The 27,424-nt window shown below is 47.6% G+C and overlaps 2 protein-coding genes and 1 long non-coding RNA gene across 5 annotated transcripts in view; 1 reads left to right on the top strand and 2 right to left on the bottom strand.

Moving 5' to 3' along the window:
- The first annotated feature begins 72 nt into the window (after positions 1-72).
- LOC125338649 (melanoma antigen preferentially expressed in tumors-like) lies at positions 73-10,716 on the top strand. 3 transcript variants are annotated; one of them, XM_048329570.1, is made up of 7 exons: positions 73-129; positions 1,290-1,393; positions 3,757-3,853; positions 6,025-6,089; positions 6,724-7,029; positions 7,475-8,062; positions 9,819-10,716. In XM_048329570.1, exons 5-7 carry the CDS (start codon positions 6,734-6,736, stop codon positions 10,363-10,365), a joined length of 1,431 nt encoding a protein of 476 aa, XP_048185527.1. In that variant the 5' UTR covers positions 73-129; positions 1,290-1,393; positions 3,757-3,853; positions 6,025-6,089; positions 6,724-6,733; the 3' UTR covers positions 10,366-10,716. The 3 variants fall into 3 exon arrangements, with proteins under 3 accessions (XP_048185527.1, XP_048185526.1, XP_048185525.1); XM_048329569.1 differs by lacking the exons at positions 73-129; positions 1,290-1,393 and having other exon boundaries at positions 3,609-3,853; XM_048329568.1 differs by lacking the exons at positions 73-129; positions 1,290-1,393; positions 3,757-3,853; positions 6,025-6,089 and having other exon boundaries at positions 6,471-7,029.
- A 6,118-nt stretch (positions 10,717-16,834) lies between these two features.
- LOC125338654 lies at positions 16,835-18,519 on the bottom strand. The gene is made up of 3 exons (XR_007208345.1): positions 18,376-18,519; positions 17,334-17,381; positions 16,835-16,879 (listed from the first exon to the last, which is right to left on the bottom strand). It is a non-coding gene; the product is annotated as an uncharacterized LOC125338654 (long non-coding RNA).
- Positions 18,520-21,784: 3,265 nt separating this feature from the next.
- The window catches only part of Oca2 (OCA2 melanosomal transmembrane protein), a 38,106-nt gene continuing 32,466 nt past the window's right edge, over positions 21,785-27,424 (bottom strand). Inside the window, exons 21-23 of the mRNA XM_048329334.1 lie at positions 26,122-26,215; positions 23,582-23,675; positions 21,785-21,889 (exon numbers count right to left, since the gene is read on the bottom strand). Coding sequence (XP_048185291.1) covers positions 21,805-21,889; positions 23,582-23,675; positions 26,122-26,215 — 273 coding nt within the window. The 3' untranslated portion in view covers positions 21,785-21,804. The remainder of the gene's footprint in view (positions 21,890-23,581; positions 23,676-26,121; positions 26,216-27,424) is intronic.

Below are 27,424 nucleotides of genomic sequence, written 5' to 3'. Positions count from 1 at the left end.
AACTGGTAGCCATTCTCGCGACAGTTCCCTTTAGGCCGCTCTGAGCGGCACCTTCCCGACGTTGGACGTGTTCTCGCGAGAGCTTGAGCTGCCGTGCGGTTCTGGGGACTTGGTGTTCGGCGTTTTCGGGTCGGTCTTTTGGGCTGAGCGTTAGCCATTGTTATTTTAATAACGGATTCGATGAACGGGCACTCACGTCTACGCAGGGCGGGGCAGTGCAGAATCTGTGTGTGTCAACTTGCCACTGTAGGGATGCAGAATGGAGTAATGGTTTTGTCCTCACTCATTCCCAGCAGGGCTGGAGGTGTGGCTCAAGTGGTAGAACACCTGCCCAGCAGGCCCAGGGCCCTCAGTCCAAACTTTAGTGTTGCCCCCCCCCCCCCGCCCCCAAAAGGAAAAAAGAAAAACATCTCTAAGCTTTAAAATGTTCGCAGTTTAGACATTAAAAGGTTTAAAAACTGTAATCTAAAAGTGACACAAAGTAATCTAACTAGTTTAGAAATCCACAAAGGAAGTTAACCAAGTTATTATTTGGATGTTTGGCTCAGCTACACTTGACTAATTGCGCTCAAGAGGGATGGTTCCCATCCGTGAGGCGTATGCAATGTGGTATGTCTGTCTTTACATACTTTATGCAACACTTGGCCCGTGGCTGTTTTTGCACCCACCCGGTATCTATCCGCTTTCTCCATCTCTGTCATGGGCTGGCTGGCCTCTGACAGCATATACCATCCCTGTTTCAGATCCTAGGGTTTGGAATTCCTGAGAAATATTCTTACACAAATCTAGAACTTGAAGTTTTTGCCTCTTGTGGAAAAACAGGTTATTAAAACTCAAAGTTAAGAGGAGGAATCTCAGATGTCTAATTTGAACTTTTACCTCAAACCTGACATCAGTTGTTCTCTTCCCCCAATGGAATCCTGCTTTTCTTTTAAAAATCCCTTCTCATCTATAATAAATATAATCCCCTTCTTGCCTGATACATGCTTTCTCCGTTTTATTTTAATTATTTTTATTTTATTTACTTTTATTATTTATGCTGGTCCTGAACTCAGAGCCTGGGCGCTGTCTCTGGACCTCTTTGTGCTCAAGGCTAGACCTCTACCACTTGAGCCATGGCACCGCGTCTGGCTTTTTCTGAGAAGTTTAAAGTCTCACAGACTTTTATGCCCAGGCTGGCTTTGAACTATGACCTTCAGACCTCAGCCTCCTGAGTAGTTAGGATTATAGGTGTGAGCCACTGGTGCCTAGCTCAAAAGTTCTTATTTTATTTTCCTTTTTTTCTTTAGCACTGAGGATTGAATCCTGGGCTTCCCAAGTACCTGGCTACTGCTCTACTCCGGAGACACACCTACGACTTTGCCTTCATGCCTTGAAGCTCTACTAAGAGAGAGTAGGTCAGAATCCAGTCACTAGTGCACTGTCCAGTGTATCATTGCTGGAGTTATGCCAGCAATGGCTTCCTTACTAGCACCACACGGAAGCTTCTGCTTTCTCTACCTTTGATCCCAGCCTTGTCTTGATTGAACTCCCAGGCCTCCCATGCTGCTGAGTCTCCCTCACCTGTGGCAAATCTCTAGAGCAAGAGTGCATCAAGCCAACTGAGTGGATATTGAGAGGTCTCCTGTGATCCAGAAGGGGGCAGTCAAAGGCAGGCTTTCAGAGCTTCAATGTAGTTTCCTAGCACCTGCTGAGCAGAGCTCCCAGCCAAAGCAGGCCCTGTGCAGCCAGCTCCAGGAGTCTTAGTGCATGGAGTACACTCATCCTGATGAATCTCTTGAGAATGGATGGCGAGGAAACATTCAGGGAACAAGGCAGCCCTCTCAAAAGAAGGATGAGCGATTTCATATTCTCCCATCCTTCAGAGGAACCAACTCAGGGCCTAAATATCATTGCTCTAGAAACAGAAGTGGAGCCCTCAGTGCACCCAAAACCCATTCTTCACCTGGTGGCCAGAGGAACACAGCTGTGTCTCTCCCAGAACCGGGAGCAGAAGCTGGCACAGTGCTCGACCGGCAGCACGAGGGCCACTGGGCCCTCCACACCACCCACGGCTCCACTTAGCTCAAGCTCATCCGGGAAGTAAATACTGAGGAGATTCGGGGCTCATTCAGCATTTGGGGGGATAAATGTGAGATCAGAGTTTTCCAAAATGATTGTTAAAAGAGGTGTTTGGGATTCTAGACATTAGAATGACTGCTTATAGGCAGTAAGGGATCTTGGAGATGAGGCTCAACTCTAAAAACTCATATATGTTCTATATACACTTATGGGTTGAAAATAATTTTGTATATGTTAAATTTATGCATCAAGAATTCATGATACAGGGCTGGGGATATAGCCTAGTGGCAAGAGTGCCTGCCTCGGATACACGAGGCCCTAGGTTCGATTCCCCAGCACCACATATACAGAAAACGGCCAGAAGCGGCGCTGTGGCTCAAGTGGCAGAGTGCTAGCCTTGAGCGGGAAGAAGCCAGGGACAGTGCTCAGGCCCTGAGTCCAAGGCCCAGGACGGCAAAAAAAAAAAAAAGAATTCATGATACAGAATTTTCCAACTGTGGCATCATGTACCTATTCAGAAAGTTTCGTATTTTAGAACATTTTGGATGTCAAACTTAAATTAGGGTTGGTCACATGAATTAACCAAGGACAATGGGCATGGGAATGTCACATGGCCCAACAGAGTTTCCTTTTCTACTCCAACATTTAAGAGAGGTATTATAGGTCAGGCAGGTTTGGTTTTTTTTAGTTCGTTGACCCACTTTTTGTGGTGATACTATACTCTTCATAGTGCTGTATCTAAAAAGATACACAAGAATTTTTACTTTTTACAATTTACAATGGAAATTTAGTACAAGCAGTAGTTTAAAGAAACCTAGAAAATGTAAAACAAGCCTGGTGCTACTACTATTAATCCTAGCTACTCAGGGGCCTGAGATCTGAGGGACTGAGGTATGAAGGCCAGGCACCTGTGGCTCATTGTCTGTTACCTAATTACTCAGGAGGCTGAGATCTGAGGATCACCATTTGAATCCAGCCAGGGCAGGAAAGTCTGTGAAATTCTTTACCTCCAATTAACCACCTGAAAACTGGAAGTGGGGCGGTGGCTCAAAGTGGTAGAGTGCTAGCTTTGACCAAAAAGAGCTCAGGGACAGTGCCCAGTGCTTCAAGCCACAAGACCAGCATACAAATAAGACAGGTATTTTCAGAGGAGCAGGCAAGTACTGCTCTAGTGCTGGAGTTAGGGAGATATTGTAATGGAGAGGCAAGGATGGGCTCTACTTGCAAAGTAACCGGAAGTTGTGGTCTAAGACTTGGATGTAGTCTAGCTATGTCTCCTTGCACCAACTTCTCCTCCACAAGAAATGTCTTCTAAATGTCCTGGTAACCAGCAAAGCGTGCTTGTTCCTCTGCTGCTGCCAGAGCAGGGTGTTTGCCTCAGGGCACCTGGGGGAAGTGGCTGACATCATCTCCATGTTCCTGAAGGGAAACAGCCAGGTGTGTTTGTGTGTGTGTTTTATTGTTGTTCATTTTCAGGATTAAGGGCCAGGGAGGGTGTCTATGAATGGACAATTTCCCCTCTCCAGGAGCTCCTGAGATCTGTTTTCTCCACCGTCCACGCACTAGTGAGCTGGCAGTGGGCTGGCTCTGGAATTTGGCTGCCAGGATACCTGAGTTCCAAGTTCTGCTTGGTCCTTTGTCAAGCCAATGATGTAATCTCCTTGGGTCCCCTTTTTGAGTCTTTTTCTCTGACAGGACCTCTACAAAGGACCCCTGAGCTTCTGACGACTTCAGCACTGTACCCCTCTGCAGAACTGGGCACTGCCAGTGTCTCAGCTTCCGAAAGACAAAGGTAATTCAGACACATTTGAACTCCTCCTTATCAGCTCTCAGAACCTGCCTAGTGCTTCACCTTGTCCCCAGAAACTGTATCTGGGGACAAGGACTATTATCTTTGTCCCAAGCTCTAGTATCTGTGTCCTTGGATAGTATCAGGCATACATGTCCATACACCTGCACTGCCTGTGGACCCCTAAGAACTGGTGTCTTCTGTCACTAATACAAAAAATTAAGAGATGGGATGAGAAACATACTTCAATTGCACACATATACACATGGGAAAATGCAAACACATGACAATGTACACAGACACAGCCCAACACAAGAAAACTTGAGCAGGACCAAGGCCATGTCATCTAAATGTCTATGCCCTCCCAAACTCATCTGCTGAAATTCCGTTGAAAAGGTGGTGGTGGTAAAAGAGGAGCCTTTTCTTTTTTTTTTCTCAAATTTTTATTATCAAACTGATGTACAGAGAGGTTACAGTATCATACGTTGGGCATTGGATACATTTCTTGTACTGTTTGTTGCCTTGTCCCTCATGCCCCCCTCCCTCCCCCAAGAGGAGCCTTTTCTGACATACAGTTATTCTCTATCTCCAGTTGTTGTTTTGTTGACAAAAGATACTTTAAGGGCTGGGGATATGGCCTCGTGGCAAGAGTGCCTGCCTCATTACATGAGGCCCTGGGTTCGATTCCCCAGCACCACATATACAGAAAATGGCCAGCAGGGGCGCTGTGGCTCAAGTGGCAGAGTGCTAGCCTTGAGCGGGAAGAAGCCAGGGACAGTGCTCAGGCCCTGAGTCCAAGCCCCAGGACTGGCCAAAAAAAAAAAGATACTTTAAAAATTGTTGTTATTGTTGTTATTAATGGTCCTGGGGCTTGAACTCTGGGCATGGACACTGTCCCTTTGCTTCTTTGTACTCAAGGCTAGAGCTCTAACCACTTGAGCCACAATACCACTTCAGCTTTTTCTGAGTAGCTTATTGGAGATAAGAATAAGAGTCTCACAGACTTTCCTACCCAGGCTGGCTTTGAACCACGATTCCCAGATCTCAGCCTTCTGGGTAGGTAGGATTACAGGTGAGTCTGTAATCCCCTTTCTTAATTTTTAGGTTAATTTCCCCCCCTTTAACATAGCAGTTTATGTATAGAATGCATCATGGTGTGTCATCCCTTCAACATCTTCACCCTCCTTCGTCCTATCCCTTCCCTTCCTTTTCTCAATTCTGTGGCATATACAATGCATTCTTGCTTGCCTTCTCCCCACTCCATTCTTCTACCTCTTCCCCCTTGGCCCCACGCTCCCCTCTTGCAAGTACCATTTCCTGGTTCTTATTTTGTTCAGCTCTGACTTAGTCTTTCTGAAGAAGTATACTATTTGAGCTCTCCATAGAGTCTATTATACATTTGTAACTGCTTGCATACTACCTAATGTGTTTACAGATTTATAGGCACATTCTACCACAGCAAAATCTTTTAAAATTATATATGGTATTTCAAAAAGTGAAATAGTTTTTGTTGTTTATTTCTCTTCTTTTTTCCTTTGGTCTTTGTGAAAGTAACTTCTAGAGAACCAAAACTAAGCCTGCTTAAAATGAAATCTTATCTTTTGATGAAAGTATCTAATTTGTGGAAATTTTGCTTGATAATATATTAAATATTTGTTATATACCAAGTCATTATACTGTGTAACATTTATGACTTTGTGATTTTATGAGCTATGATGATTATAGCTAGTATCAATATACTATATACCTAAAAATTCAGAGTTGATTTTAAGTGTTCTCATCAGAAATTAATGATGAGTGTGTTAGGTAATTCATACATTATTTTGATTTAGTCATTCTACATTGTTTATATATTTCAGAATATGAGCACCATAGCACATAAAAATGTGGCCAGTTCAAAAATATTACTTTGAAGAAAAATGAAATTGAAGATTTTGTTTACTGTGAATTACTTGTTCCCCTCTACTTCTTGTCAAAATGATAACTAGTAGACATAGAGGTGATGGATATTAAAAAATATATATATCAAATGTTTAAGACTTTCAAATTCTAGGTAATACTCATACGTGGTGTGAGTGTGTGCACGCACACGTGCACGTGTGGTTTTTTATATATGAGGATTCTTGCATGACTTCTGTTCTGAGCCTTTTCCTTCCCACCTGAATTATTTGCAGGAGTGTAGAAGAGGTTGTGTTGTGTCCTGTGCCATTCTCATTGATAATGTCCTTGGCTAATACAGGTAAGCACCCCTAATCTGAATATGAGAAATGCTTCCAAAAATCTGAAACTTTGAATACCAGGAAGATGCCACAAGAGAAAAATTCTATGCCATTAAGGTTTGGTTCATGAATACATGTATTAACATGCCGCATAAAATTGCTTTCAGCCTATGTATTATCAGGTTTGTAGAAAACATACATGTGTTTTGCTTTTAGACTTGAGCTCAACCTCAAGATATCAGCAGATATTCTAAAGAATTGGGGTTCTGGAACCCCAGTCACATCTAGTACCAATCTTTGGTGAAACTATACTCTCAAATTTTTCCCCCTAATGGAACTAGATCAGCTTTGAAGCTCCTCGGATTTACTTTCCAGAGGTGGTAGGATAAGAGGAGCAGTGGTACTCTTGATGCATCCTGAGCCCTGGGCCAGATGCTGGTTCTGGTGCCAGCAGAGACCACAGCAGTGGTGTTGTGGCCACGGAGTGAAGAATAGTATTGGGGTAAACCAAGGACTCCCCTGCTGTTGCTAGAGCAATGTTAGCCACGGGTTGGTTCATCTAAAGGATGGGAGAAAATGAAGTTGCTCTTATACTTAGTCTGACAAGGCTTCCTTTTTTCCGTGCATGTTTCCTCAACATTCTTTTTGGGGCAGATTCATCAGAATGAGCATGTACTACCACCTACCGAGTCTTCTGGAGCTGGCTGCACAGAGCCTGGTGGAAAATGAGGCTTTGGCCATCGCTGCTCTGGAGGAGCTGCCTGTGGACATCTTCCCACCTCTGTTCATGGCCGCCTATGCTGAGAGATGCAGAGAGACCCTGAAGGCAATGGTGCAGGTCTGGCCCTTTGCCTGCCTCCCTCTCGGAGTCCTGATGAGGAAACAGCAGGCTCACCAGGAGAACTTCCAAGCTGTGCTGAGTGGACTTGATGGGCTGCTTGCTCAGGAGGTTCGCCCCAGGTGAGGAAGACCCACAAGCTTGAAAGCACTGGGATCCTGAGCATGACGCAGCTGGGGTGAGGGGCATAGAGAAAGGCCTTTGGGTGGTGACACGGAGGAAACTCATGCTGATGTCAGACCAGGAATGGGCCACCAGACAATTCACAGGTTACCGAAGGAACATACAGTCACTGGCTCCTAGTGGTACTTCAAGTTATGAAAAGCAGAGGCTGAGGGTACATCACCACAATTCAACACTTGCCTTATACTTTGAAAACCCTGGGTTCAAACCCTAGTACTGGAAAATAAAAGAGAGAAGCAGCAAGTACCAGGAAGGACCTTAGGGGGCAATGAAGAACAAACAACAGGGCCTCCACGAAGAATGGAACGACTGATGTCATTTGCTCTTTGCTTGGAGCTGAGACTCCTGCTGTAACTTTGAGTTAATTTCTGGTTTTCCTCACAGGCGGTGCAAACTACAAATGCTGGATTTACGCCCCAAAATACATCAGAACTTCTGGGCTGGTCTGTTCTCACTGAAGGAGACAGAGGACGCTCTGCTGATGAAGACAAAGCCAAAAATGGATGGTTCCAGGATGAGGGCCAAACAGCCTTTGAGTCGCATTGAGGTACTTGTAGACTTACACCTAAAGAACGGCATGTGTGACCAACTGCTCACCTCTCTCATTAGGAAGATCAAGCAGGAGAAAGGTTTGCTGTACCTACATTGTAAGAAACTGAGCATTCTACCAATTCCCTTCCAAATGATTAAGAGGATCATGAAAGTGGTGCAGCTGGATTCACTTCAGGAATTGGAAGTGCGCGGATCCTGGAAACTGTCCACCCTGGGGATGTTTGCTCCTTACCTGGGTCAGATGGGTAATCTGCACAGACTCCTCTTCTCCCACAACCACACTTATCCTTACACATCCCTGGAGGAAAAGAAAATGTACGTCAACCAGTTCTGCTCAAAGCTACTCAATCTGCCTCACCTCCAGGAGCTGTGTTTTGATTCTGTGTCTTTTGTGGCAGGCTGCCTGAACCACATTCTCAGGTAAGGGATGGCTGCCTTGATCTGTGGACCAGAGTAAGCCTTCCTTAATTTCAAGTAAAATAATGGGAATGTGGTCTCTGCCCAGAACAGAGTATGCAAGAATGAATGAGCCCTAGGAATCAACATTTTGTTATTCCTGAGTACAGTAGCAAATAAGCATGCAAGTAAGGGTATTACTCAACTAAAGGTTAAAGTTTATCTTAGTTTCTTTTCTATTGTCGATAGTAGAACAGAGGGTAAATTATAAAGAAAATCAAGTTAGTTTGGCTCCCAGTTCAGTTCCAAGATTGAGGAGCTGCCTCTAACATCATGGCAAGTCAGAATACTCAAGAGGCATAACCACACATGGTATCACATGCCTGTAATCTGAGCACTTGGGAGGGGGAAGCAATACATCAGTGATAACCTGGGCAACATGATGTGTGTGTGTGTGTGCACGTGTATGTGCTGTGCGTGTGTTTGAGTGTGGCTGAACTCAGGGCATAGGTGCTGTCCCTGAGCTTTTTTTCCCCTGCATAGCCTTCTACCATTTGAACCTCAGTTCTACTTCTATCTTTTAATTTTTGGTGGTTAAGGGGAGATAAGAATCTCACTTATTTTCGTGCATGGAGTGACTTTGAACTTTGATCTTCAGATCTCAGCCTCCTGAGTAGCTAAGATTATAGGCATAAGCCACAAAAGAAAACAAAAGAAAAAGGGGTTAGGAGGTGGACAGCAGTACCTATACCAGTTTATGCAGTAGACCTACTGTTGAAACAACCCATTACCAATTAATACACCCATTATATAATTTGATTAACCATGGTTGAGGGTAGGGCTCTAATCACTTCCTAAAGGTCCCACCTGATATTTCTTCTTAATAGCACAGTGAGGGATGGAGTTCAAGAGTTTTGGGAGGGATAAACCATATTCAGAATTACAGTGTTAGATAGATAGAGGCTATTAACAGAAAGCCCCTACTTTAAAAAAAAGACTACTTAAAGGGGGATTTAGCTTCAGGAGGCTGGCTCTAAGAATTCTTCCTTAGGAAGTGACTCAAAGTTAAGATGATTAAAACTAAGCAAGGAAGCCCTCGAAGAGAAGAAAGCCCATCAAACACTGGATGTAATTTGTAAACTCTACTCTCATCCAGATTGAGAGCATGAGCCTCTCTACACACCACTTACATTTCTTGTTCATAAAGTATTGTTTTAAACTCCAGAAGAGTGGTTATATGGGAAATGTATGGTTTTGAGGATAAGGAGTAAGGAAGAAGAGCGAAGAATTGAGCAGTAATAGGTTGTTAGCTGATCACAAGAGGACCTTCGTCTGCCCCCAGGAGCCTGGAAGCCCCTTCCATCATTGCTGACTCTGCACGTTTATCCTTTACTTTTCCAGTAGCTATTTTTTTTAACTTTTCTGTTTTGTTTACTGTAAAACTTTTCTATTATAGTTGAGAAACTAAACTTTGTGCAAGCCTTTCCTTGTCATGACATGGGTTCTGGCTATTTTGGTTTGTGCTCACAATGCCAAAGAAGTGTAGATTTTACTCTGCTCAGCAGATGAACAAAGAGTGTGTCTGTGATTTCATGAACCGGACACAGTCAAACAGCAAACACAATGGAGAACGGACTTTGGCTACCCATTGAATTGCTTGCTTGCAACCCTTGAATTCACATCCTGTGTGACATCCCGGGAGGCAGACTTGGGCCTGAGTGTGGGTCCTGCCTATGGGTTGCCACCTCACACCAGCAATAACAGTTCTGTCTTCCCTCAGGTACTTGAGGTGCTACCTGAAGAACCTCTCTGTTACCAATTGCCTGCTTTTGGAATCAGACTTGATACATCTCTCCCAGTGTCCCCAAATCAGTAAGCTAAAGGACCTTCATCTTATCAGGGTTAACATGACCAGCATACACGCTGAGTCCCTGCGATCTCTGTTAGAAAGCACCTCTGCCACCCTCCAGCGTCTTAGCTTAAGTGAGTGTGGGATTACGGATGCTCAACTCCCTGTCATTCTGCCTGCCCTGAATTGCTGCTCCCAGCTGGTGACCTTCGACTTCTGCGGGAACCCAATCTCCATGGCCATGCTAAAAAGCCTCCGCCAGAACCTCAGGCTGACCAAGCTATGCCACATGATATATCCAACCCCAGTGGAGAGTTATGAGGATGTTCCAGGTGCCCTTCATCTGGGGAAGCTCGCCCAACTGCACAACACACTGAAATGGATGCTTCATGAGCTGGGGCGGCCGAATATGGATGGCTTTGGTCCCAACCCCTGCTGTCATTGTGGTTTCAGTACCTTCTGTGAATTTAGCCCCTAAGTCCTGCCTGCTTAGCTGCATTCTGGCAAATGGACACTGAAGCTCAGAATGTGCTTCTAGGGAAAAAAAAAACAACAGTTGTTGAGATCATATTATATAGAATAAAAATACGAATCTGAATTTCTAGAGGGGTAGGAAGGTACATGTAGGAGATGTTCCCTACATGGATGGCTGTAAGGAAATGGCCAGAAATAAAAAGAATATTCATGTAAACCACTGGATACACTGTGTGACCTATGACTCTGATTTACAGACATCTGGAATGTTTTACTGAATGAGAGGCACTGGGGATCCATGATATTTACATATTCCTCCTGGCTGTATGAAGTTCAGCACAAGATCTTTTTTTTTTTTTGGCCAGTCCTGGGCCTTGGACTCAGGGCCTGAGCACTGTCCCTGGCTTCTTTTTGCTCAAGGCTAGCACTCTGCCACTTGAGTCACAGCGCCACTTCTGGCCATTTTCTGTATATGTGGTGCTGGGGAATCGAACCCAGGGCTTCAAGTATACGAGGCAAGCGCTCTTGCCACTAGGCCATATCCCCAGCCCGACAAATATTTGTTAGTTTTTTTTGTTTTGTTTTGTTTTTGGCCAGTCCTGGGCCTTGGACTCAGGGCCTGAGCACTGTCTCTGGCTTCATCCCGCTCAAGGCTAGCACTCTGCCACCTGAGCCACAGCGCCCCTGCTGGCCGTTTTCCATATATGTGGTGCTGGGGAATCGAACCAAGAGCTTCATGTGTAGGAGGCAAGCACTCTTGCCACTAGGCCATATTCCCAGCCCTTCAGCACAAGATCTCACGGAACTATTGATCATTCATTCCTGCCATGGTTCTCCTTGGGGCGTTGGTTGCCTACTTGCCTTAGTTCAGGGGCCGGTCAATGGGTCACTTTACAAGTTACATCCTCAAGGTCTGTCTGAAAGGTGCTAAGTGTACAATACTGAGTACCACTGGAATAAAGGGTTCTTCACAATGGCCTCACTGCTACCAGTGAGACCTGTATTCAGTCTTGTCTGCAGACTGGTGGACGCATAACCTTGATCTCTGGCTTCTGACTGGGTCAGTATAAGGCTTCACTGCATAGGAATTATGTCCCCAGCCCTGTAATGGAGCAGGTGAAAACTTACTTCCAAGACTTTTAAATATGCTTTTCCTAATCTTTCAGTGACCTGCTTTTTTCACGTGCTATTCTAAATTTTCTTAAGAGAAGCCTCTTTCATGCACCATCTTCGCCTCAGCTGATATGAGCTGACTGGAAGAATGTTACGTAGTTCTCTGAAAAGGATATGTAGATGCTGTACACAGGTGGTCAAGCCTAAACCAAGGCTGACTATTAAAAAAAGAGGAGCAAGGAGTCTTCTTCTAGCCCTGCCTAGACCCCTGTCCTGCCCTGCCCATCATCTCTCCTTTGTGCACCATAAAAGACCTTGCACCTTTGCTCAACTAGAAGATGGGGGGGGGCTTGCATTCATTAAACTATTTCCTTCCATCATTCTCTTTCTGCAGAGTCCTCGGGAGAGCAGTGAAATGTAACACCCTTCAATTCCGGTAGAAGGAGTGGAAAGACATCTACCTGGCAGATGGACAGTAGTTTCTACACTTCCTTGTGCCATACTAACCCATGTCTGACATCCTGCTAGATCCTTTCTTGAAATTAGCCAGTGGCAGTGAAAGACATCTAAACTGATCAGTAACAGGGCTTGCCTGGCATATCCAAGAAGCCACCTACTGCCAACAATGGAAGAAACCAACTCATTTTTAGCAACAACCTTACATCATATTTAGTATTTGCATTGCATATAATGGCACGGCATTCTCAGGTGGTCCTAACAAAACTCATGAATGATTTCCTCTCCATTGATCCGCTTTCCCCTCTATCAAGCAGGTAGCAGGCCCCTTTAGAGCTAGTGAGATGCCTTGGGAATGAGTTCCTGAGAGTGGAGACTCTATTAGTCACCAAACTCTAGAAGTGGAGCTATGACAAAAGTGGTAGAACACCAGCCTTGAGAAATAAAAGCTAAGCGAGAGTGCCCAGGGGCTGAGTTCAAGCTCAAGCACTGGCACAATAAAAATAATTAGTAAAAAAAAAAGATAAAAAATGGCCAGACCTCGGAACTGATTTCCTACGGAACTATTGTTGGAAACTGTCTTCAGTGGGCTTCTTAACTATCACAAGGGATCAGAAGTCCTTAAGACGGATGTCCGGGAAAAATGTAAAACCCTATCTCAAAACCTTCAGACTTGCCTATCCAGGCAGCTGCTTGACTGTGAACTTAGGTGATATAATTGAGCTAAGTCACTGATGGATTCCAGACTTCCAGAAACTATCAGGCAATAGAAACCTGATGCAAGTTTAATTTCTTTTGCCTTACTAATTTTTTTTTTTAACAATCTACGGTCAACACGATGGTTCTTAGTTGCATTCACACACCTGTGGGCGCACAGCTTCCCTGTGATCTCACCTACTGCCATGGAAGCCGCCGGTCACCTCCTCTGGGGCTCGGTCAGGGCCTGCGCTGTCCCTCCGGGCTGTTTGGGAGTGCTTAACTGGAGGTCAGCGTCTCAAGGGCTTTCTTTCATGCCCGGGCTGGCCGGCGCCCTCCCCGTCCTCCCGGCCCCACGCGGCCACGGGAGAATCCTCGGCGCCGGCCGCACAGCAAACATGGCGCAGGGAGGCGCCAAAGGCCGCCAGGGCCGCACGGGGAGTCCCGAGCCCCGGGGACGACGCCCGCAGCTCCCGCTTCCTACACGGAAGCGCAGGTTCCACACGGAGGCCTCCCTTCCCCCATGGCTGCCCTTCCTCACGGGGTCCCCGAGACAGGACCCCGGCGCGGCCTTCGCGGCCCTCCAGCCTCGTCTCTCCTCAGCGCTGCCACGGCGGGCCCGGAGTTTCCCACCTGCGCATGCGCACCAGCCGTCCTCCCACTGCGCATGCGCCTCTTTGGGCCACTGGAGGGGCCCAGGCCTCCTCTCAGAATCTAATATTTATATATAACTGATTCAATAACTCAGTTGATTTAATGACAACTACAGTTATCAAAATAGAAACCTATATCTCTGTTGTCAGGAAGTACATTAAAGTAGCCATACTTGCGAAATTCTTTCACATGGGTGAGTTATAAAGCCTAAATAGTTAAAATTTACATCAGAGATGATAGTAGGAAGAAGATAAATTGGTCCCCACCAAGAAAACCTCCACAATCCAAATCTCTACAACCCTACATGTACTTATTAACAAAATACAGGAAAATGTCTCCAGCAGATACATAAAAATATTGCCACAGTTGTATCTGAGTAGGGTGGTCTAGCAGTGTGTTGAGCAAGCAGGGTTCAACGTAAATCATCTTTGAAATTGATGATTCAAACCTATGCAATTCTGGAAAGAGGATTCAAGACTGTAAAGTTCTCCTGTACCAGGCAAATGGGAATTTCCAGGGAAAGGAATGAAAAGTAGATACATCCACATATATCTTGTTCTATTCTTTGATCTTCAAAACAGATTTGCCTCTCTGATACAGAAATGCATAATAAACATATACAATAAATGAGTCTTCTCATTTGGAAATTTTCCTGGGGTAAAATGTGGGCAGAAATAGTAGCATAGAACCGTGTGACTGAGGAACGCAATACCAAGCTTGAGAAGGAAAAAATAAAAATCACACAGATCATTGATCTCCAAATGATAAAAAAAACAACAACCTACAATGTCTTTTTTCCCCAGGAATCCTTTAGAAACTTAAATAATATATGGGAATCAACACATGGAGTCACTAATGAACACAAAATATAATCACAAATTTAGAATTTAACTTTTCCTCTCATAACTCTACTCAAGTCTTCCGTCAGACATGCAGGTTTCCATCAACAACCTCCGCTGTTTGTTTGTTTTTGTAAATCCTGAGTAAATGAGTCTTCTTCACTACCAATAGGCTGACCAAAAAAAAAAAAAAAGTTTGAACTCTGTGCCTGTGGCTCAGGCCTGTATTCTTTGCTACTAAGGAGGCTGAGATGTGAGGACTGCAGTTTAAACCGGGCAGGGCAGGGAAGTGTGTGGTACGCTTATCTCCAACTAACTACCAAAGGCGGCCAGAAGTACACCTGTGGTTCAAATGGTGGAGTGCTAGCCTTCAGCAAAGCATTCCAGGGACATTTAGCTGCGCACTGGTGGCTCAGGCCTGGAGCCAGCTACTCGGGAGGCTGAGATCTGAGGATCCTGACTCAAAGTCAGCTGGGGCAGGAGATTCTATTCGATTAACCACCAGAAAACCACAAGTGGAGCGGGGGCCCAAAGTGGTAGAGAGCTAACCTTGAGCAAAAGAGCTCAGTAACAGCGCCCAGGCCCTGGGATCAAGTCCCACAACCCCCTGACGCCCTGACCGCCTGACACACACACCACACACACATGCACACAGTACACACACACACACACCTGGCCCCTTCCTAAACCCTCTGTCCTCTTCACTGAACTGGTGCTTCCCAGAGTTCCTGGATTTCCCACCGGAGCATGCGCGCCAGCCGTCCTCCCTCTGCGCATGCGCCCCTGCCGCACGCCGGGGCCCAGGCCTCCTCTCCGAAGCTGCCGCCCTGGGAGTGAGCGCCGCTGAAATTCAAGGATGCAGAGAGCTGGTGCTTTGAGACAGGGAGACTCGGAACTGTTTCTAACCTGGTGTAAAGAGACATGTTGATCTCTTCCTGTAGAACACCACCAAAATGGTCAGAGTAAACTATTTGCCACCCTTTTCCAAATACGGCTGGTGAAGTATTCCCTCAGATTTCATCTGTGCAGCATACAAATACATCTATTCCTATGTTAGAGGTTACAGTTACGGATCCAATGAATGGGAACAAGACAGCCCAAATGACTTCTAACATAGAAGTGTAGCCCGGGTATCCTCACTGTGTAAAAAGCTAATATGTTCAACTAGCTCATTTCCAGGCCATTCTCCACACACACCCGTGGGTCTCTTATTGTGTCATCTTGATCATGTACAGTTCACATCCAGCCTCATGCAGACAGAAAATCCTCATGGAAGCTCCAAGGCAAGGAGCGTCTGAGAGCACCAAACTGCAGCGCACATGTGAGGCTAGCGCTTTACATTTTTCCATCCCATATTTGCACAGTGCAAACGGGTTCCCTGTTGGCAGAGAGCTTCCCCTACCAACGCGGTTACCCTGGTGGCTGGAAAGGGGAGTTGTCCCAACTAGGAGCTGGGGGCTGGAGGTGCACGGGGGACCGGCTTTCAAAGTCACCTGTCCTTAGGCAGCACAGAGCTTTCGTCTCTCTCTGCAACACCGGTCAGATGGCAGCACCACTGCATCCTCCCCTGCCTGGATGCCCGTGGCTCGCTGTGCTCACCAGGTCCCTGTAACCAGCAGATCCCTCCCCACCCCCACCCCCACCCCCACCCCCATCCCGCTCACTCTGTTCCCTTCCACTCAGCACCCATGTGCCGAGACATGAGACTCGAGTGGAAAAGACCACAGTGTTTCGTATTCAAGAATTCTGCAGCCTCGGGTAAACATAAACATTTTAATGAAATTAAAACAACAGATGCGAGCGATCATTATGAAAGGTAAAGCGGGCATTTGCGGGGAGGAGGGAGGCGGGCTCCAACACTGGATCTTCCTCCAAGTCGCCAGCCGGCAGAAAGGACAATTCGGGGTGCACCATGGGATCCACGGCCTCGGGGGGGGGGGGCAAGGTGTTCTCCCACGCGTGTGTAGCTGCCCCGGGCGCAGCGTGAAAGCCAGTGGAGGAAACGCTGGTTCTTCGTCTTCTCATTCCGGAGAAGCTGCAGGCGGCTGTGTCACCCCTGGGGTTAAGATCAAGTTGGGTGTCCACAGAACTCAAAGCCTACGGAGGCCTTTGCACACGTGAAAACAACCGCGCTGCATCCACACGCGTGTGCACCGCGGCCACGGCTCCCGGGCTCCCGTCGCCACGGCTGACACCGCCGGCGGCTTCTAGGGCGTGAGTTCAGGCGTGGACTGCGCGGTTCCCGCAGAAATCTGAGAGTGGAAACAGGTGCGTGGCTATTCGCGTGGACTCCACAAGTTCTGTCGTGACGAGCCCGCCACGAGGATCTAGAACTGGAGCCTGAGCTTTGAGGGGAAGGAAGCGTCTTTCCCACGAGCGGCTAGGCCCGAGCGCTTCCACACAGAGACGAGACGCGACCTGGCAGCGAGCATCCATGACAGGACGCCTTGCCACGCGGGCAGGGCCAAGGGCTCCTCGCTCATCACCAGCCTGGGAGGCCATCCCCGGGGGCCCAGGTCCCCTCCCCACTCACAGGCTCTCGGGAGTCCACACAGTGACGTGCTCCCGCTTTCCTCGGGCTGCCCGGCCCCGGGCTCCTCCAGCTGCTCGAGGAGAATGTGCAAGCGGAGCAGCAGGTCGGAGGAGGGCATGTTGAGCATGGCGTAGCGCATGAGTTCATTCAGGGCGTCTCGGTTCCTGGGCTCGTAGAAATCGTCAGGGGAAAAGTCCATCCACAGGGTGAAGATGGAACACAGGGTGCTGCGGGCAGATGGGGGACAAGGGGTGTGAGAGCCCGCCCTCCCCACCCTGAACCTCCCCTAGCCCCTTGCTGGCCAGGCTGTCCGTCCCATATGCAGACTTGCATGTATTGGGAAGAGGGAAGAGACTCCTGCAAGCAGGATGCGCCTCACAACCCACTTCTAGAAGCTTCTGAAGGACAATTCTCCAAAAATTCTCACTGTGCTAGGCCATGAGAAGGGTGTTTCCCCACAGGGTCTGGCGTTCTGCCCACAGGCCTCCCTGTCACCCCTGAGAGCCCCAGCCCCACCCCCAGCCGTGTCCTCTGTGTCCACGCAAGTCCCAAGCCTCAGCCCCCTGGTGGAAGCCACAAGGGGTGTGGAAAGGAGAACTTTGCACTTCTCCAGTCAGAAGCTCCAAAGAGCCCCAGTTTCAAGGACAGCGCGCCCTTCCCTTGGTCCCAAAGTGCACTTACTTCTTCACTGGCTCATCTTCCCCGCAGTTGGGGCGGAGGGATCTGTACCTGAGGGAGGAGAGGAGGAAGTCGCCTCTGTGGCTCTCTTGTCCAGAACTAACGGGACACCTATGGGGCTGGCTAAGGCCCAGATGGGAATGTAAAACTGGAAGGCGCGTGAGATGTGTCTATTCTGTTCCGTGGACATTTAAGAGGCTTGAATGAGTGTGCCCAAAGTAAATGCTTCTGCCTGGTGGAAGTGGCTCACCCCTCTAATCCTAGCTACTTGGGAGGCTGAGATCTGAAGAGCACAGTTCAAAGCCAGCCTGGGTAGGAAATATCCAAGAAACTATTATCTCCATTAACCAGAAAAAAGCCAGAGATGGAGCTGTGGCTCAAGTGGTAGAGAGCAGACTTGGAGCACAAAACTCAGGCACAAATCCCAGGTCCCGAGTTCAAGTCGCAGGATCAGCACCCCAAAACTAAAAATAAATGCTTGAAGGGTTTGTAAAGGAGTGGCCCAATACAATCCTTTCCAGATGGCTCTCAGTGGACACAGTGCCCTCAGTCCACCCTCCTCCTAGTCCTCCTCTGGCTACATTACTTCACAAGCCTCCAAGATGGCTTCTGGAACCTTATTTACCAATGATAAACGTGGTCTCCTAGAGCCTCACTTACTAAGCGAGGGCGACAGTTGCGTGCCTCCGGCTCACGCCTGTAATCCTAGCCTCTCAGTAAGCAGACTGCTGAGGCTCCAGGGCTGCACTCAACCTCGAGACACAAATCCTAGACACACTCATCCTTAATAAAGTAGAATTCTAGAAATGGAGGTAGAAACATCCATAGGGAATAGGTTGATGGGGAAATGAAACGTCCACACTGGAGACACAGAGTCCTGGGCACCTTCGTCCTAAGAAACTAGCCAGGCTGGGTCCCGCTTTGTCTCATCCCCCATTCCCATGAGAAGAGCCCAGGGAAACAAAGAGGCTCAGAGAGGTGCCAAGTATTCCCAAGACTCAGCCAGGAGGGGCTGAGCACCTTGGATTGATGGGGAAACACTCACTTTTTAAATAGAATATCCAGCACTTGCTGCATTGTCCCACACAGTCTATAGTTGTGCAGAAAGTTCTTAATAAAGAAGAGATCGCCTTTCTGGTGGGCAGGGACCAAGTTCAACACCAACATCTCCAGCAGGCCTGCCTCCGGGCTCCATACATTATAGGGTACATGCAGGGTCGGGGCTGAATCATTGTCACCCTAAGGGGGTAAAGAAAAAGGATCTTTCAAACGTGGAAATGGGAGCACACTTCAAATTGAGTAACTGTGATCGAGTGGATTGACAACCGCGCAGGAAGTGATGTATCCTTATGAACACTTAGAAGCACAGAAGGAGGTATCATCCCGACCATACCTGGTCTTGTGATTCCATTGACTTCTGGTTGTAAAATGGGCTGAAGGGTTGGACCTGTGGCTGGGCACGGAGCCAGCCTCTCCAGGCTTGAACGAGGCACCCACACCCCACGTTCCTGAGACCTGAGGCTCCTGACCTTGGAAGACAGCACGAGAACATCTTTCTCGCTCCTGAGTCACAGGCCAAGTGAGCTGCCGTGAGCAGATGGTCAGTTACAGTTGCCTGGCTATCAGGGTTCCATGTTCTGTTCCATTGTCAAGGAAATGGGGTCACCTCTGAGGGCCCAATGACCTATGCTTCTTCCTCACATAAGACCTTCCTGAAGACACAGTGGAGGGTGAACTCTCCCTTCCCGTGTCCCAGTGTGCACATGTGGGCATAGTTAACAGCACACCTTGCCTGTCGAATCTGCTGAGCTTAGGTCCTGGCATGGTTTCAGCTCCCAGGAGCCATTCGTAGGTCAGATCCATGCCTTCCTTGTCACCATTCCTCTCATCCTGCACAAATAAACTTGCCTCTCTGACCTTGCCATGTGCTTCCTACACACTGTGCTGACATCAGTATCCCAGGGCATTGTTAGGGGCTCATGACCTAAACATCAGTTTACCCTTGACGCCCCTCTGTGGTATCATCTGGAACCAATGCACATACTTAGAGATGGGAAAATCAAGAGGTGTTTGAAACAGTCTCATGCGATTATTCGTCTAGGTTTTCACAAAAATATATAAAGTTAGACCTCTTATGCTTTTGGACCTGCACAGGCAAAGATAGCTTTCAACAGGAAATGCTAGGCACAGTGGTATGTGCCTGTCAGCTATGCCAAGATGATCACTAGGAGTATCGCAGTCCATAGTGTAGGCTGGCCCGGGCAAAGATCCCGGAACCAGCCAAAAATACAAAGAAAGAAAAATCCCTTAGCTGACAGGAACCTTGGAGTAAGTAAGAAGGGCGGGAACGAGTTGAGACACAGAAAGCTGCGCGTGTTCCCGAGGCTCAAGCGTGAGGTGGACTGCGGAAGTGAAGTGGAGGGAAGATGATGGAAGCCCTAGACATCAAAGCTCTGAATACCGGGAAGGTTGAATCATCAGCCCCAGGGGGAGGAGAGGAAGAGACGGGTCTGGAAGGCTGAGGAGAGGAACGAAGGAAGAGCAGACGTGACCTAAGGTGAGGCACGCGTGAGAGCACAGCGCCTCCCGTGAAGGGGCTACACGAGGCCAGGTGTGCACACTCGAGGGAACACAGCTGGAGCAGCTGGCGTCTCCTTCCCTGGGCAGGCTGGGGCCCCGCGGAGAGGGTCCCCCAGAACCCGAGGCCGAGCTCACAGACGAATCTGCCGGCTGATGTCTGAGACCAGATTTCAAAACAGGGCCGGGAATGTGGCCCAGTGGCAAGAGTGCTCGCCTCGTATACATGAAGCCCTGGGTTCGATTCCCCAGCACCACATATATAGAAAACGGCCAGAAGGGGCGCTGTGGCTCAAGTGGCAGAGTGCTAGCCTTGAGCAAAAAGAAGCCAGGGACAGTGCTCAGGCCCTGAGTCCAAGGACTCAGCCCAGGGCTGGCAGAAAAGAGAAAAAAAAGCAGATTTCAAAACAAAAATGGGCTGAGAGGTCAAATTTGCTGTCAAAGCATTCAAAGATGGATGGGCTCATACATCCAGATAGTGTATTTTCAACCAGTTTTCAGGAAGGAAGCAGGTGGCTATTTCAATATGTACTGGTACACACACACACACACACAAACACACACGTGCGCACGACACAAACTTTGAGTAAAATTTCTGGCCATTTTATTTTGTGAGTGTACTGGTTCTGGGGCTTGAACTCAGCGTCTGGGTGCTGTCCCTGAACTTTCTTGCTCAAGACGAGCACTCTACCATTTGAGCCACAGTTCTACTTCTGGCTGGCTTTTTGTTTTGTAGTCAATTGCAGATAAGCGTCTCCCAAACTGTCCTGCCAGAGCTGGCTTTGAACTGTGGTCCTTAGATCTCAGCCTCCTGAGTAACTAGGATTATAGGTGTGAGCCACTGGTGCCTGACCAAATTTCTGGACATTTCAATGGTAACGTAAATGCCAAAGGAAAATATAAATGGCCACAATGCAATTTGACATAACACAACCTGCAAGAAATCCAAGAAACAAATAAATTTCAAAATCTTGTCAAGGAACTTTATTTTTAAAAGTACACAAAATATTTCCTTTTAAAATGGTACATCCATTCCCAGTCAGAGAGCATATGAGTTTAATGATTTTTATTTAACACCATAAATGAGTACATAAAGAAAGATAGTTCATAACCTCAGGAGGTCTGACCATTATACAATGTAAACTATTTGGGGTGAACACATTTCATCCTACATAGAAATTCAAGGAAGTGTGTTTGAAATACACATTATTTCCTGGAGGGGAATCCTGGGCAAGTTATTCGGAATTCCGTAGTTTGTTCCTCAGGGAGAAGGATAGAATGAGGATGTTGTGATTTCCAGTTGCACGTGAATAAGAGTGTAAATGGGGGGGAGGGGAAGCCAGCACCAGTGGCCCATGCTTGTAATCCTAGGTACTCAGCAGGCTGAGATCTGAGGACCTTGGTTCAAAGCCAGCCCCAGGAAGGAAGCAAAGTATATGAGACTTTTGTCGCCAATAAACCATCAAAAAAGACAGGAATGGTGCCGTGGTTCAAGTGGTAGAGGACTAGCCTTGAGCAAAAGAAGCTCAGGGACAGCACCCAGGGCCTCACTTCAAGCCCCAAGACTGGCACAATGGCTAAAGTCATCCTAGGGTCAGTGCCTTTGCTTTTCCAGTGTGCTCTTAGAATTCTGACTGAGGTTGAAGATGGGTCAAGTTTCCTTTGTCTCCACTGGGGCTGGGAATATGGACTAGTGGTAGAGTGCTCGCCTCATATACATGAAGCCCTGGGTTCGATTCCTCAGCACCACATACATAGATAAAAGCCAGAAGTGGCACTGTGGCTCAAGTGGTAGAGTGCTAGCCTTGAGCAAAAAGAAGCCAGGGACAGTGCTCAGGCCCAGGACTGGCAACAAAAACAAAACAAGTTTCCTTTGTCTCTAAATGATGGGTACCTATTAATTCCATCCCAACACAACATGAGCAACAAGAAGATAACACATTCCAATGGTGCAGGACACAATCATCATTGGAAAGCCCAACCTGAAAGACAAAGAAAGATGAGTTATGACACCGTTATCTGGTCTTTATCATTGGTCTTGAAGAAGAATACGGACGTTAAGGTCTTTATGGCTTCACAAATGTCACTGTTGTATGTTGAGAAACCAAAAAAAGTTAGTTTTATCTTCCATAATATAGATTCACATTTCTATTAGAAATCTCCCACTATGTGTGATTTTGAAAGCCACCTAAAATGTTTGTTCAGAACCTCCACTAGCTGATTGATACCTTAAGTTTCTCCATCTACCCTGTCAATGTGTACACCGAGGCACTATCAGAATCTTTGGCTGATTCTTCCATCTGGGTCAACTTCCAGTTCATATTCAATGGAAACCTCACAGAAAACGCCATTGTGTCAGGGGTCTTCATGGCAGCTTCTCCTTTGCAGGGACCAGCTGTGCCCTCTTCGGCCTGGGCCTCATCCCTGTGTGGTCCTCCGGAGGCGTGCCCACGTGTGGACTGCCTGTTTTCAGGCTGCCCTCTGCACAACCAGCCTCAACCCAGCCTCACGCTTCAGCATTGTTCTTGTATTTCTCCTAGCAGGGGGCTTTTCTCTCTGCACCCTGGTTAAAGGATGTCCTGTTGGGGACAGCTGTGCCTTTAAGAGGCCACAGCTGGCTTTGGCCCGGCCCCTCTTCTTCCGCCTTCCACAGGAAGAGAAGCCCCCCCCAGCCTCCAGGGGCGAGCACATGTCTGATGGCCGGGGACCCTAGAACCCAATCCTTGGGGGACTGGGTCTCCGCCCACAAAGGAAGTCCCCTGACATCACTTGAAGGACAGCCCTTGTGGCCAACCTGTAGTCCCTCTCTTGTGCCTGCCCTTGGGGGTATATCTGTTGGCTCCTCATTTGAATAAATCAGAACGCCCCAGAGGTATTCTCCGAGACCACCACGCGCTCGTGTCTTTCCTTGGGCTGGCTGGGCATGGGGTCTCGCCACCACACGCGAACCGAGGCTGCATTCGGGACCCTGCTCCCGCGATTAATCCCGACGGCCAGGGGATGTGAGAGAGCGAGTATGGATCCCACACGGAAGCAGACAAGCCCAGGAACCCCCCCCCCCCCACGCAGACGGGGGGCGGTAGAGCGAGGCCTGGCAATGTCTGATTTGTGTTCTACAACCATTTGAATGTCAGGCAAGGGAGAAAACCCATTAAGGTTTTTAAGATGACAGCAATGTATAATACCCAGCAAGCCCAAAGCCATTGCCCCGTCTCCAATGTACCCTGAATTATCCAGGATATCCGAATCATCCTCTGAGTGACGGGGAATATCTCAGTGACACACGTATGGTCAATGTCTTTTGTTTCTCTGCTAACTGCAGCAACCTGCAAATCCTGGGTTTTAACATCAATACTGTGTGTGTGTGTGTGTGTGTGTGTGTGTGTGTGTGTTGTGTGTACCAGACTGTGGCTTGAACTCATAGCCTTGGCACTGTCCCGAGTCTGTTTTTGTTTTTGTTTTTAGTTCAAGGCTGGTACTCTACCACTTGAGCCACAGCTCCACTGCCTGTGGTTAATTGGAGATAGGCATCTCGTGGATTTGTCCGCCTGGATTAGCCAGGATTGCAGGCGTGAGCCACAGTGCCCAGCAGCATGGGTCATTTTTTTAACTAGGTAACCTTAGGAATTTGTGAGAAGGAGATTTTTTAATGTAAAATGAGTTTTTTAAAGTACCTGAAAAATTCCATGAAAGAGAACCCATACCCGTGCTGCTCTGCAATCCCCGCACAAACGACATTTGCAGATGCTCCGATCAGCGTCCCGTTACCTGGAATCAATATAAAGGTAAAAGGAAGTCCTCCTTTAGCTCAGTGGTAGGCTCGTGCTCTCTTCTGTTCTGCAACGTTTGGACCACCTCCAACTCTTTAGTCAGAGGATCACAGGCCCCACCAAAGTGATTGCTGTGTGAAAAACCTAGACACCTACTACACTAGCAACCTCAGAAAGCCAGAAAGCCTCTGCTGGCTACATCCAATAAACCTATGATAAGCTGAAATAAGTCAGAAAGGCACTGAACCTACAGGACTTCCGAACAGCTTAGCTTAGCAACATAGTGCATTAGTAAGTTTCCACTGCTGCCCTGCTAACTGCATGGCTAACTGGCAAGAAGACAGGAGAAAGAGAAGAGAGGGGGTGTGGTCACACGTTACCAGCATGGGGGAACAGCAAAACACAACATCAAGTGTGGTTTCCAATGACGGTGCATTGCTTTCAACCAAGTGTAAAGTCAAAAATATTGTTAAGCCAAACCATTGAAAAATCAGAGACTACTTGTAGTCGTAAAATACTAGCAGGGTTTTAGTGGTATCCTGAGTGGCATGGATTTCCTATGGTGGGGGGAAAGAGGTGTCAGGTATGTTCCCCCAGCTCAAGCCTCCTCCTCTGTTTCCATTTCCAGAAGTGCAGACTGGAATAGAGGGTGCATGTAAGCAGGAGCTGTCTGTCTGTCTGTCATAAAATATCTGGGTCTTCCTAGATAATATAATCTATGGACCTAGAAACAGAATGAGAATCATTTAAAAAAATCCATCCCTAACCTGTCTTTGAAGAACATTGCCTACAAAGACTCCCTAGTCAATGCAAGTTGAGTCAAACAGGCCGTGCTCACAGTGGCCATGGTATTTTTCAGTCTGCGCAGCAGCATTCTCTTTGGCAAGTGGAAGAGCCACCTGTCCTTCATACGAATAGGGCTTATGAAAAGCCACAGGTTTTAACGCAGCTACCGGCTGCTTGGATTGGCCAGCCTTTCCAGATAACCACAGCACAGAGCTGTCTTCATTTCTCTTGTTCTTTTTTTTTTTGGAGGGGGTGGGGTGGTCGTGGGGCTTGAACTCTGGGCCTGGGTACTGTCCTTTAGCTCCTTTTGCTTAAGGCTAGCACTCTACCACTTGAGCCACAGCTCCACTTCTAGGTTTTTTTTTGTTTTTTTATGATTAACTGGAGATGAGTTTCATAGACTTTCCTGCCCACATTGACTTCAAAGTGCAATCCTCAGATCTCAGCCTCCTGAGTAGCTAGGATTACAAGTATGAGCTACTGATGTTTGGCACATCACTTTATTTTATAAACTATGCTCACTAAACTATTCTCATTCTAGATAGTCTCTAGATCTACAGAGAATTTTGTTGTTGTTGTTTCACACTGAAACAGATAGTAGAGACTCCCCAAAAGTGCAGAGGTAAGAGATCAGACTATGGAAGGAACTGTAGCACCGAATTCCTTAAAAGCACTGTTAATATCAATGATAAGCCCTTATACTAAACACCTTCTATACTCTTTTAATTTTTTCCTTTATATTTTCTAATGTGAATTAAAGAAGCTTGACCCCTTAACTGACAGCTGTTGTTAGGCCTTTCTCTGTGGCCTTGTAGCTACTTTAACCAAAGAACAGCTAGACAATGTCCCTCGTGTCACACTGGCATCTTTGCTTTGTTTGGTTTTTTGCCAGTCCTGGAGCTTGGACTCAGGGCCTGAGCACTGTCCCTGGCTTCTTTTTGCTCAAGGCGAGCACTCTGCCAATTGGAGCCACAGCGCCACTTCTGGCCCTTTCTATATATGTGGTGCTGAGGAATCGAACCCAGGGCTTCATGTAGAGGAGGCAAGCACTCTTGCCACGAGGCCATATTCCCAGCCCCAACACACTGGCATCTTTGAACCCAAAGCAGGACTCTAGCTTCTGGAAAGCACTTCCCCAGAAATAAGGTGGCATCAGACTTTTGCCATCACCAGTCTTGGTGGTGAACACCAGAAAACCCTCTATTTGCTTCCATTTGGGCCAAAGTAAAAGAGATTCCTTCCTCTGGTGGCCCATGGTTATTAGATTGAGGACCAGTGTAAACACAGCCCTGCATTTGCATAAGAAGCTTCCCTGATTGGTGGAAAGCAATCCTTCATTTGCATGAGGGAACTACCATGCTTGGTGCAGACACCAATGCCACACCTACCCACCCCTTTCAGGCTATACAAGTGGACTGCTCTGCTCACTGAGGCGCAGTCAGAACACCCTCCGGTGCCGACTGTGGTGTTCCAACAGCAGGTCCAATAAAGACTTCTCGCATGATCTTCTTTGCCTGCTTTTGCTTTCCATCACTAGTAGAGCAGCTGAGCAGGTAACCGGGAGAAGGGCCAGAGCAGGCAGAGCGAAGAACGGCAGTCAGTGGCCAGGACAGTGATGAGTTGGGTCATGGTATGGAATCCACTCGACTCCTACGTACCTCCCAGGCAGGCGCCAAGGGCCAGAGCATACATGAGCGGCGGCGTGGGCAGGCTGACCTCAGGGTCTTGGCTCAGGTTCAGCAGTACAGGAATCTGTGGGTGAAAGGGACATTGACAACCTGACTTGTGGAGCTGCACGCTGTGCCTGGCTCGCAAAACACAAGGTGCTTTGTTCAGTGGCCAGGCTGTAAGGACCACAAGATGTGCGGAAGGAGGGCAATACGAAATCTGCATGGAATCTGGCTGGGTGCCGATGGCTCCTGCCGATGATCCTAGCTACTCAGGAGGCTGAGATCTGAGGGTGGCAGTTGGGAGCCAGCCTGGGCAGAAAGATCTGAGAGAATCTCATCTCTAATAAATTACCAAAGAAGCCTAAAGTGGAGCTGTAGTGCACGTGGTAGAGTTAGCCTTGATCCAGAAAGCTTAGGGACCAGCGCCCAGGCCCTGAATTCAAGCTTTGATGGCATCAAAAAAGAAGGAAGGAAGGAAAATAACTTGAGTCAGGATGGATATATCTGTGTGTGTGTATGTGTGTATGTGCACATGTGCCTACACACACACACACACACACACACACACACACACACACACGATTCCAGCCACATGAACAATGGATTCTCCTTTGGGACTGCTAAATGAGAAGAGTCACAGAGAATTGGACCCATAATGGGACAAAATGAAACCCCACAGGTCCCATGCTAGCTATATGCACAGGGCATCTCAGTTAATTCTCAGCCATCTCTCAGGTGTCTGTCAGCCTTCATTTGACAGACAAGGTACAGGAACACAGATTCGCAAGGAGCAAGGTGGGAACATGAAAACAGCTCTCTGCCTGGGAACTGGAAAACCTGGGCTAACCTGCTTCTCACCTGGTCCCTGCTAGTCAGCTCTAAGCTGCTGGCACTCGTGGTAGGTAACCAATCCTGAACCAGGAAATAGCGTTCTCCAGTGAGTCATGCTAGCATCTGATGGTGAACCTTTTCTGGTGGAGAAATTTTACATTATAATCACCAGAGAAAGCAATGGATGGAGACGCACAGCTCTAAGTTCTCAGTGCCTCCTACTCCCGGGCACTATGGGGCCTTTGCTCTGCCCCAAGCAAGGAAAAGATGAACACTGGCACTCGGAAAGGCACAGAGGGATCTTCACTGTCTCACACGATCCTATCAGTTATGTACTGACTCTTTGGAATTCCTTAAATGATCTAGCACTTCTCCATGACCTCTGGAAGAAGAGAAATGCTACAAATAATTGTAAGCTTCCCATAATTGCTTGTGGTGCATAGCTGACATTTTGACACTT

Source organism: Perognathus longimembris, chromosome 20, assembly GCF_023159225.1.
Source record: "Perognathus longimembris pacificus isolate PPM17 chromosome 20, ASM2315922v1, whole genome shotgun sequence".
NCBI lineage: Eukaryota > Metazoa > Chordata > Mammalia > Rodentia > Heteromyidae > Perognathus > Perognathus longimembris.
Note: the sequence above shows the minus strand (reverse complement) of the source record. Positions and strands in the feature narration are given on the sequence as shown.

What these genes read in the sequence shown, in the direction of transcription:
- LOC125338649 (XM_048329568.1), top strand. Translation starts at nt 6,695, where the DNA reads ATGTTTCCTCAACATTCTTTTTGGGGCAGATTCATCAGAATGAGCATG. An exon ending in GCTCAGGAGGTTCGCCCCAG is followed by an intron (nt 7,030 to 7,474) that starts GTGAGGAAGACC and finishes TTTTCCTCACAG; the next exon opens with GCGGTGCAAACTACAAATGC. An exon ending in TGCCTGAACCACATTCTCAG is followed by an intron (nt 8,063 to 9,818) that starts GTAAGGGATGGC and finishes GTCTTCCCTCAG; the next exon opens with GTACTTGAGGTGCTACCTGA.